An 18386-nucleotide genomic window follows, 5' to 3' on the forward strand; every position below is an offset into this window, starting at 1 on the left:
TCAAGTAAGCAATCCAAAGAGTATAGAAATATTTTAGGTCCACTATGAGCCATTATTAAAAGCATTTAACACATGGCTTCTTGAGAATATGATAATAGAATTATGGTTTTCTAAATTGATGACAAATAAAAGACTAGAAAACACAGAGTTTGCATAGAAATGTTGCACCCTACAGGCAAGCTACATTTACTGCAAACCCTGTTATAATGTTTTCTCTTGTCCTCATTCTCTGAAGAAGAGAGCATGTTTTTCATAATCAGGGTGCTTTTTTGTAGCAGGGCATGACTTTGAGTACGGATTGACCAAGTTAAGATAATAAAGTTTCCAAGCTGCCATTTGTTGCTTAAAAGTTGACCAAATCCAACTGCCTACGCGTTCAATTGGGTTAAAAAAATATTCATGTTTCAAAATCAAAAAATGGTGTCTGGAAAATACATTTTAAGATATTTTAGTAGACTTTTCTGTTTTTTTTTTTTTTTACATCCTTTCGGGGTGACTTTTGAGTGTGTGTTGCAGGATTTTGACTGCAGATGGTTGTAACGTCTGTTAACCCATACATACAAGCAACTGAGGTTTTGCCGTCGTAGATATGTGTGATATCTGTATGTGCACAGCAAGGGCCGGCTATATGGTCACTGTGGGCTCTTCACATCAGCCTGCTGAGTTTGCATGTCCCTTTGTCACATCTGAGCTGCTGTTGCCATCATCAGCAGAAACACAGACACACACACACGAACACGCAAACGTATGTTCCCTTTCCCGTCTCTCATTCAGACCTGAATAAATCCCCTGTGAGCTAAAAAAAAAAATGTTCTCACTTTGATTTCATTTGTAGGCGTAAATGTTTCTCGCCCGCTAATTCTGCAGGAGACCCCATCAGGAAATCCAGTGGACATGAAGACACACACATGTACACACACACACACACACAGACAGAGAGTCTGGGCAATGTGCTGACCTCAGTAAGCCATTCCTAAATGTTTATTGTTCAGTGCAGCAAGTGGGGAGAGGAGGGTGAACGCTTAGTTCTGTACCTATCTTCTCACTGCTTTCATTTGCCCCCATTTGCCCCCTACTTTAGTCCCGCAAAGAAAAGAAAATACTATATAAAAACTATAAAAAGAAAATTCAAAAGACATATATTTATGTCTTATCTTGAAAAGTGGATGCACAATCCACATTAATCAAGTAAAATGGCTTCTTCCTCTTCCCCACTATAAGTCCTAAATGCATCCTGTGTAATATTACACAATTGAGCCCTACTATCTGAAAGTAAGGCTGCCAATTACAGCTCATTCATAGATGCCAAACACTGCCAGACCTGCCAATGAAACCTTTTATATGGTTCCACTGCCCCCAGCTAACCTTTACTGCTAATTATTCAACTGTGCACGTCGTCCATAAATAGCAACAGGTCCTTTTTGTTCCCAAAAACAAGAAAAAACAAAAGGTCAATGAGTGTTGGACAGTTTGAAGAGGTTAGTTGGGTGTCTGTACCGAAACCTCATGATGGATTCCTTCCATTTAAACCTGCAGTTCTACAACATTTGTTCAGTCCTTCACTTTTTTACTACTTAGTGTAATTAAGGGTTGTGGGAAAGCTGCAGCCTATCTCAGCAACAAGCAGGTTAGAGGTAGGTTACACCCTGGACAGCTCGCCAGTCCATCGCAGTCTACAACATTCATTGCTGAGTAATTCTAAGAGATATAGCCTGTTTAGATTCCCAGAGTGGTCGGCATTTTTCTGATCCAAAGCAGGAGTTAATGTAATTTATCCTTTGGATCAGTCAAACATATCATTCAGTGTCAGACTGGGTGTTTATTACTAACTTCAGAGAAAGCAGCAGTATTTTCTATTGTAATGAGTATAACTACATTGGTCCATTTTATTTTGACTTATTTACTTAATGATCTATTGCTGTTGTCTTTTTTAACAACATGGTGTGAGAATATTTCTAATGATGAAAGTGTATTTTTGTTTTTTTTAAAGACTTCACAAACACTTGACAAGTTTCAAACTCTCTTTCATGTGCATCATGTAAAAAGTGTGTGACTAAAAAAGGCTAAACTTTTGACAACACCTAATGTGTCCTGGAATCAATTCTTGCAGCTTTACTTTCACAGAGTGATTTAACATACACATTCATCTATTTATAGATCCCCTCCTGGTGTGGAAAACTGGCCTTTCTTTCTCCCTAAAAAATATAGATTTACTACAGATGTGTATGTAACACAGCAGAGCCATGTGTCCTACCTTCTTTGTGTTTGCATGAATCAATGTGTGTCTGTGTGTTAACCCCTCTGTAACTCACACAACAAAACAATGGAGTCCAAAGCAAAGTGCTGACATGAGTCCAGGCATGCCTGCCCCCTGGCCTCTGACACTCATGGGTGTATATATACCCTCATACACACTGTCTCTGCAGACCGTTCAGTGGAACCCTGCGACACACAGCTCACCAGTTTGGGTAGGTCAAATGAGTAGTTAACAATGCAGTACAAGTTCCCAATCTATAGACATTAACAAGTGTGGGCCTTTAATGGAATTTATACACCAGAAAAAGGTTGTCTTGCTTGAGTGGCGTTTAAACAGAGGGATTTGTTCATTTCCTTTCTAGCAAATGATGGGGTTCAGATAAAACAAGTGGTTAAAAAAAACAAGGAACGAGGTTTTAAGCTCATATTGTAGATTCTACATTTGAATTAATGAGTCTTAAAGAAGCCTCATGGAAACCCATAGAAACATAAACAAAACAGAGATTTATAAGACTGATGAAGTAATGTGCATGTTTTTCTGTGTCAGTTCTGAGTTTCAGTGCATTTTTTTTTTCCACAGGTACTGCTGAAAACAACAACAACATGGCTCTGACAAACCCCATGCCCATGGGCCCTTGGAAGGTAAGCTACACACAACCACCTGTTGTAAGCACAAGGAGCACAAACTAGTTTCATATGTGTAACTTCTGATACGGTCTTTTTTGTATTATTGATTGAATGCACTGATGCACTAATTGCTTTAGTTTGTACTTTTCTTTGTGCTTTGCAGATCACTGTGTATGATCAGGAGTACTTTCAGGGCAGACGTATGGAGTTCACTGCCTGCTGCCAGAACATCATGGAGTGTGGGATGGAGAACATTCGCTCCCTGAAGGTTGAGTGTGGCGCGTACGTATCCACAGAGCTTCTCCTCACTTTGGAGAGTGGAGTTACTTTCTTTTAGATTTTGGGGGAACTTAAAGCGTTTTCTCATGTGGTAATATCCTGGTTTCTGACTTGCAGCTGGGTGGGATACGAGCACTCCAGCTTCTGTGGCCAGCAGTTTGTTCTTGAGAAGGGAGACTATCCTCGCTTTGAAGCCTACAGTGGCAGCAACTCCTACCGCATTGAGAGAATGATCTCTTTCAGGCCTATCTGCTGTGCTGTGGGTTCAACATAACATACAATAAGAGTTTTATATGTCTTCACTGTTATTGCAGGCTTTGCTCAACCCTCTTTTTCCTCCTTTGAATAGAACCACAAGGACTCCCGCATGACCATCTTTGAGATGGAGAATATGATGGGTCGTCAGTTTGAGCTGTGTGATGACTACCCCTCTCTGCAGGCCATGGGCTGGTTTAACAATGAGGTTGGATCCATGCATATTCAGTGTGGAGCGTAAGTTCAGCTTTATGATATCTGATACAAACTGTGATTCTAAAACATGTGCAAGTACGAGATATCTGAGATCCTTTGGTCATTTACATCACTACTTTTTATATGTTTATTTGATTATGTTAATTTCTCTACAGCTTTGTGTGCTACCAGTATCCTGGTTACCGTGGCCACCAGTACATCATGGAGTGTGACTGTCGTGGAGGAGAGTACAAGTGTTACCGTGAGTTTGGCTCCCATGCCCAGACTCCCCAGATTCAGTCCATCAGGAGGATCCAGCACTGAGAGGGAAGCATTTCCTTCACACCTCTTCATCTCCTCCTCCTCCTCCTCTTCTCTCTCCTCCTGCACTTCCATCCCTCCTTCTCTTCCTCCAATCCCGCCACCTCCAGCTCCCAAGCTCTGTTGGTCCGATTGGTCAAAGCAGGATCTGGGACTGGACTTGAGGTGCTTTACTAATGTCAGTGGTTCACTGAACTTTTTCTTTTTTTTTTTTCTCCTTTTTTTCTTTTAAAAGGAAAAGTTATTAAGAAGGAAAACTGTGAGAAAGACAGAAAATAGGAATGATGCAATTGAGAGAAAAAGTTGAATCAGTGAACACGAGAGGCCTCATCTGAAGAGGTTTGCTGCAGAACAGTGTAAAACACCTCAGATTTTTTTTTTTTTTGCTCTTTTTCCATTTTCACCATTGATGGCATCACCATTACCATCATCATCATGATTATCATCATCATCATCATCATCATTATCATTATCATCATCATCGTCACTGTCTTCTACAGCAACACAACCACCAGTCTTGCTGTTATTGTAATATCCATGACTGCCTGTGTTAAAGACGATGAATAAAGATGAATAAAGAGAACGAGCAAAGACAGAGATTGGAAATATTTACATGTAATTTGGTTATGGTGTGTCTTCTTTTCTTTCTGCTTCACTGACACAGCTGGTTTTCAACAAACACTTAATTGTACAAATCATGAATGTATTTGACAAAGTCCTCAAAGCAAAGAGGGATATTATAGATAACAGACACCTATAAAAAGCCAAAACCTCTGTTACAATTTAAACAAAAACTTGATCAGGTTTAGCAGGGATAAATATATTAATACAGCACACAAAACATCTTTTCATGTTTTTCATATTACATTGTGTTTGTAAAGTAAATATACCATCATAACATGACAAAAAAAAAAACCCTGGATCAAATAAAACTGTCAAAGCAAAATAAGTGAATTTTCTGCTTAAAACTAAACTGCCTACACAACATTTCATTCTTTATAAACAGATTTTAAAGATTAGAGCCAATAAAAATGATTATTCAATTCAAGCTTTGAAAGGTTTAAATGGGTCTTGTTGTGAGTCATGTTTGTGGATGATATAAAAATATATATGTCTGAGCCTGACTCAGAATCCCCCCCAAAAAAAGAAAAGAAAAAAAGGTTATCCAGAAAAATCCACTGTTGTTAATGTCACTGCAAAATCACTATAGTGTAACAGAGCAGACAGAGCTGCAGGGTGAATAGGCTCCCTAATATGCTAGTGGACAAAGTTCAGTGACAACCAGCTCAACATGACCAGAACAAATTTCCCATGTTTAGATTTCTTTTCCTGTTTCAGTTGCACTATTTGCATTTAGATTTTTAAAAAATATTTTAAAAATATTTTTCTTATCTTCTCTTTTGTTCTCCAGATGTGACAAAAGATGCTGCTCTTTTTTCAATACAGACTTCCCAAATTAATCACTTTTGGCTTGTGTTGAAAATTACTTAACTGATTCACAAATACATGTGGTCTTTATAAAGGCCAGTCCAAGTCTTTCATAAAAATATAAAAATATAATGTAATGTTAAAAGATTCAATCATACATTTCTTTATAGAGTAGTTGAAGAAGCCACTCAGACAATATAATGTCAGTGCTTCATCTGCTTTTTACTTGGTAGAAATGGTTTAAGGTTTATCAGACCTATCAGATTATGTTATTACTCACAGAATTTCATTTGAATGGCTTATGACTTTGCCTGCAAAAATGTTGCTCCATATTTATGTAGATAATTTTACAAAATTAGCCCACATTTCCAATAATATGTTAAAGGTCCAGCATGTAACAAAACTGAAGGTCAATGACATTTGTTAGGAACTTTTTTTTTTTTTTTTTTTTTTTACCAAAATAACTGTCATTTTTTAATTACTGGATAATAAGCCATTTATATCTGTTTCCCATGGGTCCACAAAAGGACAGCTGTCATATTTGTGCAACCACTTTTGCTGTGGTGTCTCTGAATGGGCATCTCTGTGTGTGAAGTGAGAACCCCATGAGCCTTGAAACTGCTGTGCCAATTTTCTTTGACAGATGCTACAGCACTATTTCAGATAATTAAAACCTTAAAGACCACATAGAAAAGTGTACACAAGTACACAATTTTTTTTTTAACTGTAATGCAGTCATTGCTACACTAGATATCACTGGAACCACTCATAAAACAAAACATGTTCATATCAGAAAGACTTTTGATCACCACAGCCATTGTCGATTAAGAATTGCACTTAGCATTTGCAGTCATTTTTATACCCATCTTTACCACAAGATGCCAGTAATGCTTACATGTTGTACCTTTAATATTGCAGAGAGGGTCTTTAAAATACAGAAAGCTATAACAGAATAAGCCTCGGTGTAAAGATCTATATGTTTCACAAACAACTATCCAGGCATTGTTTTATATATATATATATATATATATATATATATATATATATATATATATATATATATATATATATATATATATATATATATATATATATATTTACATTTATCTTTGTAATAGCAGAGACTTACAAAAATAAAATTGGCGTTTCGATTGTTCCCAGTAGATGGTGCTGTGGGCTGGAGATTTGCGACAAATGGTTTTCCTTGACGGCTGATGGTGACATGTCAACAACAAATATGGCAGTCGGCTCTAACTACTGGGAAGGTAAAAAAAAAATTTTTTAAAAATGGTACAATGCCAATAAAAAGACAGCTGCATTTACTTTATTAACTGCTCTCTGCCGACTAATGCCAAATATTTTAAACTAATAACTTGGTTCGTAACCTTAATACAGTCGACTCCTGCGATAGGGAGCTACATCCACTGTTTCTAGGCTAACCTTTTAGCTTGTTTGGGTATTGTTGTCGAAGTTGAAAAGTTTTTATTCAGCGATCCAACAAGTCAGTGATTTCCTTCTAGATGATTCTGATTTAATTGCTACGGAACTTTTTCTAAACTATCTGATACCCATTTACAGGAACATTTTGGAACAGTAAGACACACCGTCGCCAATGAAAGTCTGCCTAAAGAAATATCCAGAAATATACACTTTAAAACTAATTGTGTGATGTAGATACGTTCATGTTTGGGTTTTTTATTTTTTTATTTTTATTTTTTGCTCGACTTCATGTTTTCCCATTAGTCATTTATCTTTGGCCATAAAAACAATATTCTCACTTCTCTTTTGCTGTGTCTTTTTGCTGTTTGTGTGAATTATAATTTAAGACAGTAAAACAGGCAGTTGCATGGATGGTCAATGATGCCTCCTCCACTATTTATTGTGTAAATATTTCATTGTTCACAATGATGGTCTACTTTTGAAGGCTCTGTAATGTCATATCTGTTCAGGTCATTAATAGTATTCTCTTTGTAGTAGTCTTGGCATGAAAAATTGTAGTATATCATGTAAGTCTGCATTGGCTGGATCTGGTTAAATGAGTGAAACAATGAGAAAAAATTTTTTCCATTCTCTTATTTTTTGGAAAAAGTGTTGGTATGTGCTGGTTAAATTTACTGGTTATTTCCAACCTATGAAATTGTATAGTATAGTATTACTCAAAAGTGAAAGACCCCACTGTAAGGTATAATAATGTGACCTAAACTACATAATATTATTTGGCAGATTTCTTATTTGCAAACTTCAGTGTCATTCTGAACATCTGAAATGTATTTGTGTATGATAGAATATGTTGCCAGAATAAGCATATATTTCTTCACTCAGATTTACGTAAACAGGCCAGACAGCTGGAGAATGAACTGGACTTGAAGCTGGTCTCCTTCAGTAAGCTGTGCACCAGCTATAGCAGCAGCAGCAGCAGCCATGACCAGCGGACAAGAGACAGCAGGTAGTAACACACTATCCCTTCACTTTGACAACAGGGAACAATTTAAATAACATTGGTATAGATATGTTAAGATGCAGATTAATTTACTACTGTGATACCTGAGAAATGTACCAAACCTTTTATCCTCTTCAATAGTGCTCGACTACTTTATATGCTAAACATGTTTGTCTGCCAAGGAATGACTGAAAAAAGATAAGCTTAAGACTTTTCACTGTTTCTTTATTTTTCTTTCTCACATCAGGTCTGATTCTTTTGGACCATCTCAAGATGGTATGCTTGTAGCCATGACAACTGAACTGGAGCAGCTTTTGACCAAAGTAAGTTTAATGTATGACCATACTCTTTTAAGCGTAGAGTATGGTCTCTAACAACTACAGGTAAAGGATTTCCTTTTGTTGCTATATCTTTTGTTATCCCGTGCTTTTACATGTTGGGGATTTTTGAATAAGTATTAAATTAAGAGCAGCTCTCTCAACATGTAAAAAGTTCAGCATAAGAAGATACTGCAGCTAATGGAAAGCTTTTACTTGCAGCTATTAGTAACCATACTGTACACTTCACATTTAAGTTCTTTAAGTTACTTTAAACTCTAGCATCACTTAATCCCTTGGAAGTCACTGCTTCTCTGGCTTCTTTATATTAATTTATTTTTGTTTTGGCAGCTCACAGCAGTCAATGACAAAATGGCAGAGTACACAAACAGCCCTGGATCTTCGTCACATAATGCAGCATTAATGCACACCTTGCAAAGACATAGAGACATTTTACAGGTACTTTCAGCTTCATGTTTTGATTCTGTGCAATCTCATTCTGTCAGTGTCACCACATGTTGATTTCTGTATTTCATAATGCTTTGTCCTGTAGGACTACACGCATGAGTTTCACAAAACCAAAAGCAACTTCTTCAGCCTGCGCGAGAGAGAAGATCTGCTGGGCTCTGTTCACAGGGACATTGAGTAAGCACTTCCAGACTACCCACTTACAACTGGGCACAGTTATCAGAGACATACATTCTTATGAAATGCAATATAATGGTGTCAGGGGATTTACTATTTCCAACTAATCCATAACTTTCAGGTGACATTTGTTAGTGACTCACATGATGGGCCTAAGCTGTACAGATCATTTTCACATTGTCCAACTTTTAAATGTACATATTTGAAAGAAATTTAAAGCTGTTAAAGTTTTACATACTGTATGAAATATGTTCAAATGTTCTGCTGGAGTTTTATTGATAAGTAATACCTGCTTCTGACAATATTAGCTGCATTTTGGGAAAAAATTACTTTATTCAACCATGTTTGGTTAAAATACAATTAGAGGTATAACATTATTTTTAAAATATATTCTTGGATAAAATGCATGAAATATTATTGTGTAATGTCTTGAAAAACTTTTTAAAGTCCATTGCAAGTTCCTAAAGCAAGATGTATTTTTATTATTAAAGACAAAGAAAATAAATGGTTATAGCTGAGAGGCTAGAATCAAGGAATATTGTTGTGTTTTTGCTCGCAGAAATAAAATAAACAAATAAAATTGTTGTTAGGTCTATTATGTGCTGAGCAGCATATATACTGATCATTTCATTTCTTCCTACAGCATAATTGTTATTTGTTTAAAATAGAAGAATGAAAAAAATCTGACAAATATGATTCAGATCTCTCCTGGACATTGATTTTGATACTCAAAGAGATGTAACTGCCTCTGATGGCATACCATTGCTATTACACCATAAGCTGTCTCTTTTATTTTGTTAAACTTAATGGAAGCAGTTTTTCAGTCTGCCTCACATTGCAACATTCAGCCTTCCTTTTCTTAATACTTTATATCAGGCGGAGTCAAACTCCAGTCCTCGATGGCCAGTATCTGGGAAGTTTTTTTTTTTTTCCCTGCTCAAACACACCTGATTCAAATCAAATGGATCCAACAGCTTTTTGTCAATGTATTCATTCATTTCAGTAAAGTGTGTTGGTCATGGAGACAACAAAAACCTGCAGGATACTGGCCCTCGAGGACTTGAGTTTGATACCATGGTTATTCTTTTCCTTTTTATATTTTCTTCTTTTTTTCCACACCTCCTGAACTCATTTTTTGTATTATTTTACTCATCTTCCGGCATTGTGGATGTTTGCTGTGTTATTGTAAACCAGCAGGAGGCAGCGATTTCAACATTGTCTCTGAATTTCCCCACCCTTTAACACTCTCCATTCCCTCTATCATATTTCATTCTCTAATAAGAGGCACCTCCTCTCATTAGCCAGTCCTCTCTTCTCTGCTTTGTATCTGTAACTCTCACTTTCACTGCCTGTTTTTTCTCTCTCTCTCTCTGGGGGATAGCCTTCCTAAGTGCATTCAACAGTAAATCAAACCACAGGGCTTTCATTCGCCAAAAGCTGAGGGAGATTATTTCATGTGTCTTTGCCCTGTGCAGAGAAATGCTTTATCAGAGGAGGGAAGGAGTCAGACAAATTGACAGACAGAAGGAGAGAGAGAAACTGATCTGAAGTTGACAGATTAGAAAAGGGATGAAAGTACATTTTAATTAAACCCACAGACATGAGAGATGAGGTAGGAAAGATACTGGATGATGAATTGAATAGATGATCAGTCCTGATGGAGGGGTGATGGTGTAAATGGAGAATTATGTTTTGGGTTAAGTAGAGCAAATTGCTAAAAAGCCTGAACTCAGGAAGCACGTCATCAGCATGCAGGTATCAGTTAACAGGAGGGATTGAGGTGCCTGTTTCAGACAGATTGAAAAAAACAAAACAGTGGCAAACCTGTTTATGAGGGTTACCTCTTTTTTTAGACAGATAGGAAAATGTAAATCTTGCGTCTAATGATCCTCCATTCCTCCTTACTGTGATGTTAAACATGTTTTTCCAGCACATGTATCAGATGGAATGCAGTCAGTGAATTTCAATCACGTGAAACCAAAATGATCATATTTGTTGTTTTTATCACATTTTCCCATTGTAATTTTGTCCTCTTGATTTCTTTTTCTTTCAGGTCTTATAAAAGTGGCTCTGGGGTGAATAACAGAAGGACTGAGCTCTTCTTGAAGGAACATGAACATCTCAGAAAGTAAGAGATTTTTTTTAAAGCAACCTCTTTGTATCAGTCAATAAAACACTTAGCAAATAATTAATACTAATGTTTTTAAAATGTCATAAATTATTCTGTGTTCATGGTGTATTGGCATTCTTGTTTGAACATTTAAATGCACATTGTGAATTTTTTGCTATCTCATGTGTCCTCATTCCAGTAATAATATTAGAAAATGAGCGTCCATCATTTCAGACACAGCCCACGTGCAGTTGTGGCTTGTATTTGGCATTCAGCCGAGTGGGTAGTGTGGTGTAAAATGCCATATACTTTATATGCAAGCAAAAGTAGAGTTTATGTGTGGCACATCTGCCTGTTATTGGTTCTATGGACATTAATCACGTTGTCTTTATGCCTGATAGAAAATAAAATAATGCAAATAATGCAAGCAGACAAACAAACACAGCTTCTAGTTTAGTTGTAACTGTGACTACATGTCTACATAATCTTTTCAGGCCATTTCCAGCAGTGGGCTTGCTTGTGAGAAAAGTCTGACTCAATGGAGACTTGAGTGACGTACATCTCTTGTTTCACTGTCCAGTCTTGCATGAACTGCAAATATCACAAACCTTTGAAGTTACTTTTAAAGCACATATAAATTCACACGCACTAAGTATGTGTATGCCAAAGTAAACAGGAAGAAGGGAGAGCTGGTTGCTTCATTGAAGAAAGCAAAAAGGGCAAGAAAATTATGTCATCCAAGCCCCAATAGGCAAAGCAAGGCAGCACAATACAAGAAGACAAGACAGCCCAAAAGTGTAACAGCGGCTTGTATGTGATACAAAAAGCCAACGTCTACTGAATTTTGGCAAGTTTTCACACTGTCGGCCCCTAATGAAGGCAGTTATCTTGTGGATTTTAATTACTCATGACTACATGGATGGTAGTGGTAGTCTGGTAAAACCCCAGCAGATTTTGCAGACCAACCTTACTGGAGCAATCTAAAGTTTGGACAAGCTTTTCCATTGGATTTAATAGGAAAATGTGCAATTTTTTCTAATAATCCAGCAAATCCTAATAAGGTGGTAAGGAAGAGAGGCATATGGTGGCAATGTGAAGAAGCATAGCCTCAAGCAGACGCTGGTATGACATGCAGGCTTGAGTCATATCAACAACAATCTTATCTCTATTTATTCTTTGGTTAGAATTAGTTGTGTAGCAATTTAGCCTTTTTGTTGATCTGGGATGATGCTCTTCCACAGTAAAGCATTCGCTCTGCTCATTAAGACAAACTTTTGCAGTGGATTAATGAAGTATTTATAATAGCACAGTTCCCCGGTAATTTTATTGCCTATTATTTTATTTATCTATTTTTTATCTGCAAGGCAACCTCACATAGATAAACATTGTTTTTGATGCATGTGGTGTATCAACTGTCCTTGTTTACCTTCCATTTCTATCATGTGAGGAGTCTTGTTGTATTACAAGCTGCAAATAGATGCTGACACTATTGTCCTCTATGCCTCTCGCCCATTTTCCCTTATGTAATAATAATGAAGTGGAACTCTGCTTTATGTACATACAAAACAGGATATTCTGGATCTAAATATTAAGGTCATGCGTTGTGAAATCATAGCAAGAGTATAAGGGTAAATTTTCACTAAATATTATATTTAACTCAAACATATATCAGCCCAACCAAATCTCTAAAACAAAAGAGTTCTGCTTTAAGGTTTGGCAGACAAACAGAACTACTTCCCACATTAACTCCTTAAGAAGAAGATGGGCTTTTGCTACTGTTTAGAAAGTAACTTCTCGAATAAAGTAAGTAAAAGAAGAGAAGCAGGGATGTGCGAAAGCAGATGCATGTGGAATGTGTCAGCTAATGGAAGGTTGGCAGAAAATGCGGAGGACAGCAGTGAATAGATTGTGGGAGAGGCTGGACGAATAGATGGAGGAAATATAAAGCACAGTATTGATTTTTGGTCTCCAGTGGAGTCTGACAGGATGCTAACTGCTGCCCATATACGCCCTGTTCAGCCCGGGACTGAACACTTCATTTTTCTGTTCGTCACTTATCTCAGCATCTAATGGCATCAGGCAGAAACCTTGATGTAGATGTTTTCACCATGTGAATGCCTGATGCGCTTCCATGCACCTAAAGTAAATTAGATGTCTCAGGTCATCACCTTCAAATGTAAATCTATTCAGATCATGTATATTGAACTTTCTTTTTTTTTTTTTAATTAACTCAAATTTGTCATAAACCATTGTTGTTTTTTTTGCAGGATTCAGAAAATGTGATTTATTTATTCATAACTGTACTAACAGACAATAGACATCACTGATGTTCAATATGTCCATCTGAAATGATCTCAGTGGTTATTTTAGGAAGTATATCTTTGACTTTACTGATTGAGGATGACTGAATCTTACTTTTGTTTTTTTTTTTCTCTGTTTTTTTTCCACTTTGATTTTCACAGTTCCGACAGGCTTATCGACAGTGCAATAAGGTAAGCGTTATTGCTCCACCCACTCACTGTCCTCACTCCCTTTACTCTCACTCTGAACACACACTCATTACAAGGAAAGAGAGCTCAATCTGGTCGATTAATACAGACCTTCTTACTTTTTAGCTCATTGGCTGAAACATTAAAAGCAGTGTAATACGATGATGTGAAGACAGCTATATTTTGCCTGTTCCTGCTGCTAATCCCTCATGGTTTGTCTCCATCCAGTATTGCCATGGCTACCAAAGAGAACATCACATTTCAGCGGGGGATGCTGAAGTCCATTCAAACCAGAGTTACAACTCTGGCCAGTATCCTTTAAGCACTAAAACTGATTCTCCTCTTTCATCCCAGGTTTAAATTTCAGTGTATTTATGTTCTGCATATTTAAATAAAACTATCTGTGGTGTGCCTAGTCAGAACAGTGAACTCACTACATCATTATTTATTTTTTGCTTGGTTGTTAGGAGCTCTACTGATGGATTTTCCCTGCTGCTTTATGTCACTTAAGGAGTGGAGGCCTGCTTTTGATCTTAATTATTTACCTTCATCCAACCTCAGATCGTTTTCCTGCCATCAACAGCCTCATCCAGAAAATCAATTTGCGCAAGAGACGGGACTCTTTAATTCTTGGAGGGGTGATTGGCATATGCACCATACTTCTCCTGCTCTACACTTTTCACTAATCCCCCCCTCCCCCAGACATATTTACTGTAACTCCGACCAAGTGTTGCCAAGACCTGATGCTTTGATGTGTTCTTTCTTCAGCCGTAATTTACTCCCTCTAAAACAGTTGTTTAGAGGATTTCATTTGTATACTTTGTAAAATTCCTGCTTGTTCTCCTGTAATTTTAACACAATGAATGCTTGAACATATTTGACATATTTTACTGCGATTGTGTACAGCTGATGTCATGCTTTCTTAATTAAAAGCGATAAACTTATTTTCAAGTTGATCATGCTCATTCAAGTTTATTTTAGACATGCAAAACTATGGCACAGAAAACCAGTCATACAGTATAAATGTATAAACATAAACATCAGAGTGCCAGGATCAGTGCATACAAGACTTAGCATCCCCATTTCTCATTTGCAGTACATTGTAAACATAACGAGTCTTAGAGATCCACAGAGCTGAGCGAAGTTAGACAAAAATTACATTAATCATGTCAGCGCACAATGCCATATATACCACTGCAGAAAGGCTTTGTTGGGATAAATGTGTGTTTTTAAACTTAATGTAAACAGTACAAGAAAATGGCTCATATATGTACCCAAAGCCATAAAAGTCCAGTGTTGAAAATGAAGAAATGTTAATCTTGGTTGGAAATTTCAGGTGAAAAAGGATGAGCAGGAGTGACATTACAGACTGCACTGCTGTGTTTGTCTCATTCGAGCACATAAAGTACTTTACGGCTATTTGATGGTTATATTTTGCATCTAATTCAGGTTTTTTAAAAGTTTGGCTTTTTGGTGGTTATGGGAGGTTATGTTGATGAGTCAGACAGGTGTAACTGCACTGATAGTTTAGTCTGTGTGTAGTTTGCATTTGCTCTACAGATTGTGCAGACTGGAAGTCTTACACGGTAAATGTGAGCAGCCTCCATTTTTTCTGTTTGTGGTTCCTGAGTTTTCAGATTTACTGGGCACTAGTACTTGTTAGGGGAAAAATTAATGGCTTTTTTTCTTCAGTCCATAGCAGAAAAAAAATGTAAGCCATATTTTGGATTCTTTTTTTTTTCTTTCTTTTTTTTTAGCCTGTTATCAACTGAAATTTGTGCTTTTTCCATCTTCAAGACAACATCATCTTCTGTGCAAAACAGACCTCCGATGAAGTTAAAGGAGACTTTCCATCCCACAGTTCACTTCTGGGTTTCTGAGAAACAGAAAAATGAGAAATTAAGCCACACAGCTTTGTAGTGAAACATAGTGTGTGTTTGTGATGAAACATAGTGTGTGTTTGTGACATAAAGGTCTTCCATACCTATTGTAAACACAATGAAGATGATTACAGCCACACCCATAAGCATTGCCAGAATGCTGAGCAGCATAGAGAGACGTGCATACTTCCTTGCTGCTTCAATATCTCCAGTGTGGAGAACACTCCTCGACTTTTATTAAAAAAAAAAAAAAAAAAAAAGAGGAAGTCAAATCATTAATAATGATTTAAATGCAACAAACCACCAGCAGTACAAAAAACTATTAAGTTTATACCATTATTTAATATACAGGCTTACCCACTGATATAAAGACCATTAAAAGTTAAAACGTGAAATTAATCTGCACTTACCACACTTGCATACCACAAGGCACATATGTTGAACGGCACAGCGGGACAGAAACACGACAGCACGGCGAGCCAGAGGTAATACGGGGGTGCGGATCCAGGTGGCACCGGGGAGGACAGTTGGCCCAGGCTGATCCGGGAGGTGGATCTGGGTGGGGTCGACAGCTGCCCAACTGAGCCTGACTTCAGCGGCGATCTGTGACCGTTCTGATCCGCATCCAGAGACCTGATGCTCCCTCTGATGTTCAGGGAGAAGGAGTCGGATGGTTTGAGGTTGCTCTGTCCTGTTGGCTCGGTGGTCGCAGTGCTCAGCAGCTTCTCCGTATCCTGGAAGTTGGTGGGGTTGGAAACTTCCCTTTCGCCGAGGGCGCTTTTCCCAAAGGCAGCATCAGTGTTGATAGCCATCATTGAACGACAAGAATTATTTCCAAGCCGTATTATTTGTCCGGACGCGCTGCTGTCCCAGTGATGGAGATGCTGAAGAGACTTCCCTCAAATGTTCTCCATTGGGGGTCATTTGATTAAATATTATAAATTCAAAGCGCAATACAGTCAATGTAAACTATTTAATTAAACAGACTAACTCCATCTAAAATTCCTATTCATGAGCGAGATGTTATTGATGTCTGAATCTCTCGCGTTTAGTTGGCGCTGAGCGTCCGGACGCACGCCTTGCTTTTTACCCACCACCCCCCTATGATATGTAGGGAGGTATTACCGCATCCCATACATCTCCACAGTACATCCTTAGTGCCAGAGGCCTACTTAAGCACCAGTCTAGGCGTGGGCAGTCAAAAAGCAACAATTAAACCTCTTTTGAAGTGAACACGCGCAGTGCGTAAAAGCTTTCCATTTAAACGCGGGGGCAGTAGCCTGATCAGCATATAGGACAGTGTGTGTGATGGAGAAAGAGAGAAAAAGGAAAAACAGTAACACCATCCTCTCAATAATTTCACCTCCTGCTGACTCAGTAACGCCAGTAAAGTTCTGCCATATTAAAGCCTTTAACAGGAGCCAAACTGCCTGTGTGTAATCATGTGGCAAAGCAAATGTTCCTGCTTGTATTAGTTATTCGTGGCAAAGTGCACTCTGTCCTCACTGATTTGACAAAAACTTAGCAAAAAATTCAGAAATGGTGGAAGAACTTAGTGTGCTACCCCTTCTAAGTGAATTAAGTGAAGCCGCCAGATGTTGTTTTTCAGTGCACTTTATCATTGTTATTGGTGAACACCTGTAAAAACTGGCAGGTTGCTGGTCATGCAATAACACATCAGCAACGAGCAAAGACATCTGCAGTCATTTCAGAGAAACAATTGTAACTGCCCATAAACCTGGAGAAGAGGCATGAGGCCATTTCCAAACTATTTGAAATTTCTCATTAGTGAAAGTGTAAAATATTGAAGACAGGTGTCAGTGTTTATGGAGCTGACTTCCAAGCAGCTTTAAAGATTATGTCATTAAGCTGATGATGACAAGGGAAATGGTGTCTCTTTATAGCTTTTACTGCATGGTAGAATGTAGTTAATGTTTTGTTTACTTATACACAACAGGAAGGACTGCCTTATGTATATATAACATTTGATAATTAGATATTTTCTTATTCGAAACCTTCAGAGTTTTACATATAAAATAAAATTAAAAAAAAAAAATCAATTTATATGTAAATGTTACAACATTTTTATCTGGTACTTAATTTTATTGCCTGGCTCAAAACAAAACAAATAAAGACAAAATGAACAATTTTCATTTGGATTATGTTCTTAATCATAGCACCATTTTGGGATCAGCTTATGCTGTCACATCTTTCTTTTCTAGAGTTCAAGTTGAAGGTTCACAGGAATTTCATCCAGATTTTTGCCAGGAGAGGAGTCTTTTATGTTAATCCATTAAGATCCGATGCAGCAGAGGAGTATCACTGTTTCCATGATTAAAGGGAACCTTAGCTTCAGATTTAGTGCATATACCTTTTTATTAATTATTGTTATTAGGAAGTCATTTCTTAAGATAAAATATGTATATATATTATTCACTTCAATAAAATTCAGACGGTTGCCAGATTATTCTTTCTACATCTTAAACAACAAAAAGATGCTACATGTCTGTTATTGGCTGGCAGGAGTGGAGCCTTTACTGTTATAATTCCTCTACCCGAAGTCTGAATGTAATGCTACATTGGTAAGTTTTTGCATTCACATACATATTGACGATACAATCCTATAAACTAAAAAAGGGGGGGGGGGGGGGGGGGGGCAACATTAACCGTAATGTACTTTACTCAATAAGAAATGAATCAATAAAGTAACTTTTAACAAACAACTCATAAATGTTATGGACAAAAAATAACGTTTCAGTATTTATTGTGTGAAAGTATAAAGTGCCCTGAATGCATATTGCAACAAAGAATTGAGCAAATATGCAGTTAATCACTGGTGAATCTAATGCATTGCTGTAGACTAATGACTAAAAGAAGCTCATTTAACACCACTTCTACTGGCAATAACTTAACATAAAATAGCACAATTATACAGCACTCTAAAAAGAAAAGTTAACTGAATTAAATAAAAGTAAGGCAACCAGCTGCAAAGCTTTTATAAGTAAACTCAACTAAGGCTTTTTGTGTTGTATTAACTTAAATTAAGGGGGTAAATGAAAGCAAAATATTGCATTAAAAGAAACTGAAGATGGTTAGTCAAGACTATTTGTGTCTTTGAGCTCAACAACTCACTTTGTCAAGTTG

The 18386-nt window shown here is 37.3% G+C and overlaps 3 protein-coding genes across 3 annotated transcripts; 2 read left to right on the forward strand and 1 right to left on the reverse strand.

Moving 5' to 3' along the window:
- Positions 1 to 2859: 2859 nt before the first annotated feature.
- On the forward strand, positions 2860 to 3936 carry LOC306761025 (beta-crystallin A3-like; the record flags this gene model as incomplete). The annotated part of the gene is made up of 5 exons (XM_079247101.1): positions 2860 to 2898; positions 3047 to 3165; positions 3280 to 3421; positions 3512 to 3654; positions 3789 to 3936. 5 exons carry the CDS (start codon positions 2860 to 2862, stop codon positions 3934 to 3936), a joined length of 591 nt encoding a protein of 196 aa, XP_079103227.1.
- A 2647-nt stretch (positions 3937 to 6583) lies between these two features.
- Positions 6584 to 14200, forward strand: LOC306761488 (Golgi SNAP receptor complex member 1-like; the record flags this gene model as incomplete). The annotated part of the gene is made up of 9 exons (XM_079247680.1): positions 6584 to 6626; positions 7684 to 7807; positions 8049 to 8124; positions 8470 to 8577; positions 8672 to 8763; positions 10817 to 10891; positions 13336 to 13365; positions 13591 to 13673; positions 13924 to 14200. 9 exons carry the CDS (start codon positions 6584 to 6586, stop codon positions 14046 to 14048), a joined length of 756 nt encoding a protein of 251 aa, XP_079103806.1. The 3' UTR covers positions 14049 to 14200.
- A 1024-nt stretch (positions 14201 to 15224) lies between these two features.
- On the reverse strand, positions 15225 to 16054 carry LOC306761234 (trafficking regulator of GLUT4 1-like; the record flags this gene model as incomplete). The annotated part of the gene is made up of 3 exons (XM_079247343.1): positions 15225 to 15238; positions 15347 to 15473; positions 15653 to 16054. The coding sequence occupies 3 exons, from the start codon at positions 16052 to 16054 to the stop codon at positions 15225 to 15227; spliced, it is 543 nt and encodes a 180-aa protein (XP_079103469.1).
- Positions 16055 to 18386: the final 2332 nt, after the last annotated feature.

This window comes from Telmatherina bonti (genome assembly GCF_933228915.1).
Source record: "Telmatherina bonti genome assembly, chromosome: 10".
NCBI classification, from domain to species: domain Eukaryota; kingdom Metazoa; phylum Chordata; class Actinopteri; order Atheriniformes; family Telmatherinidae; genus Telmatherina; species Telmatherina bonti.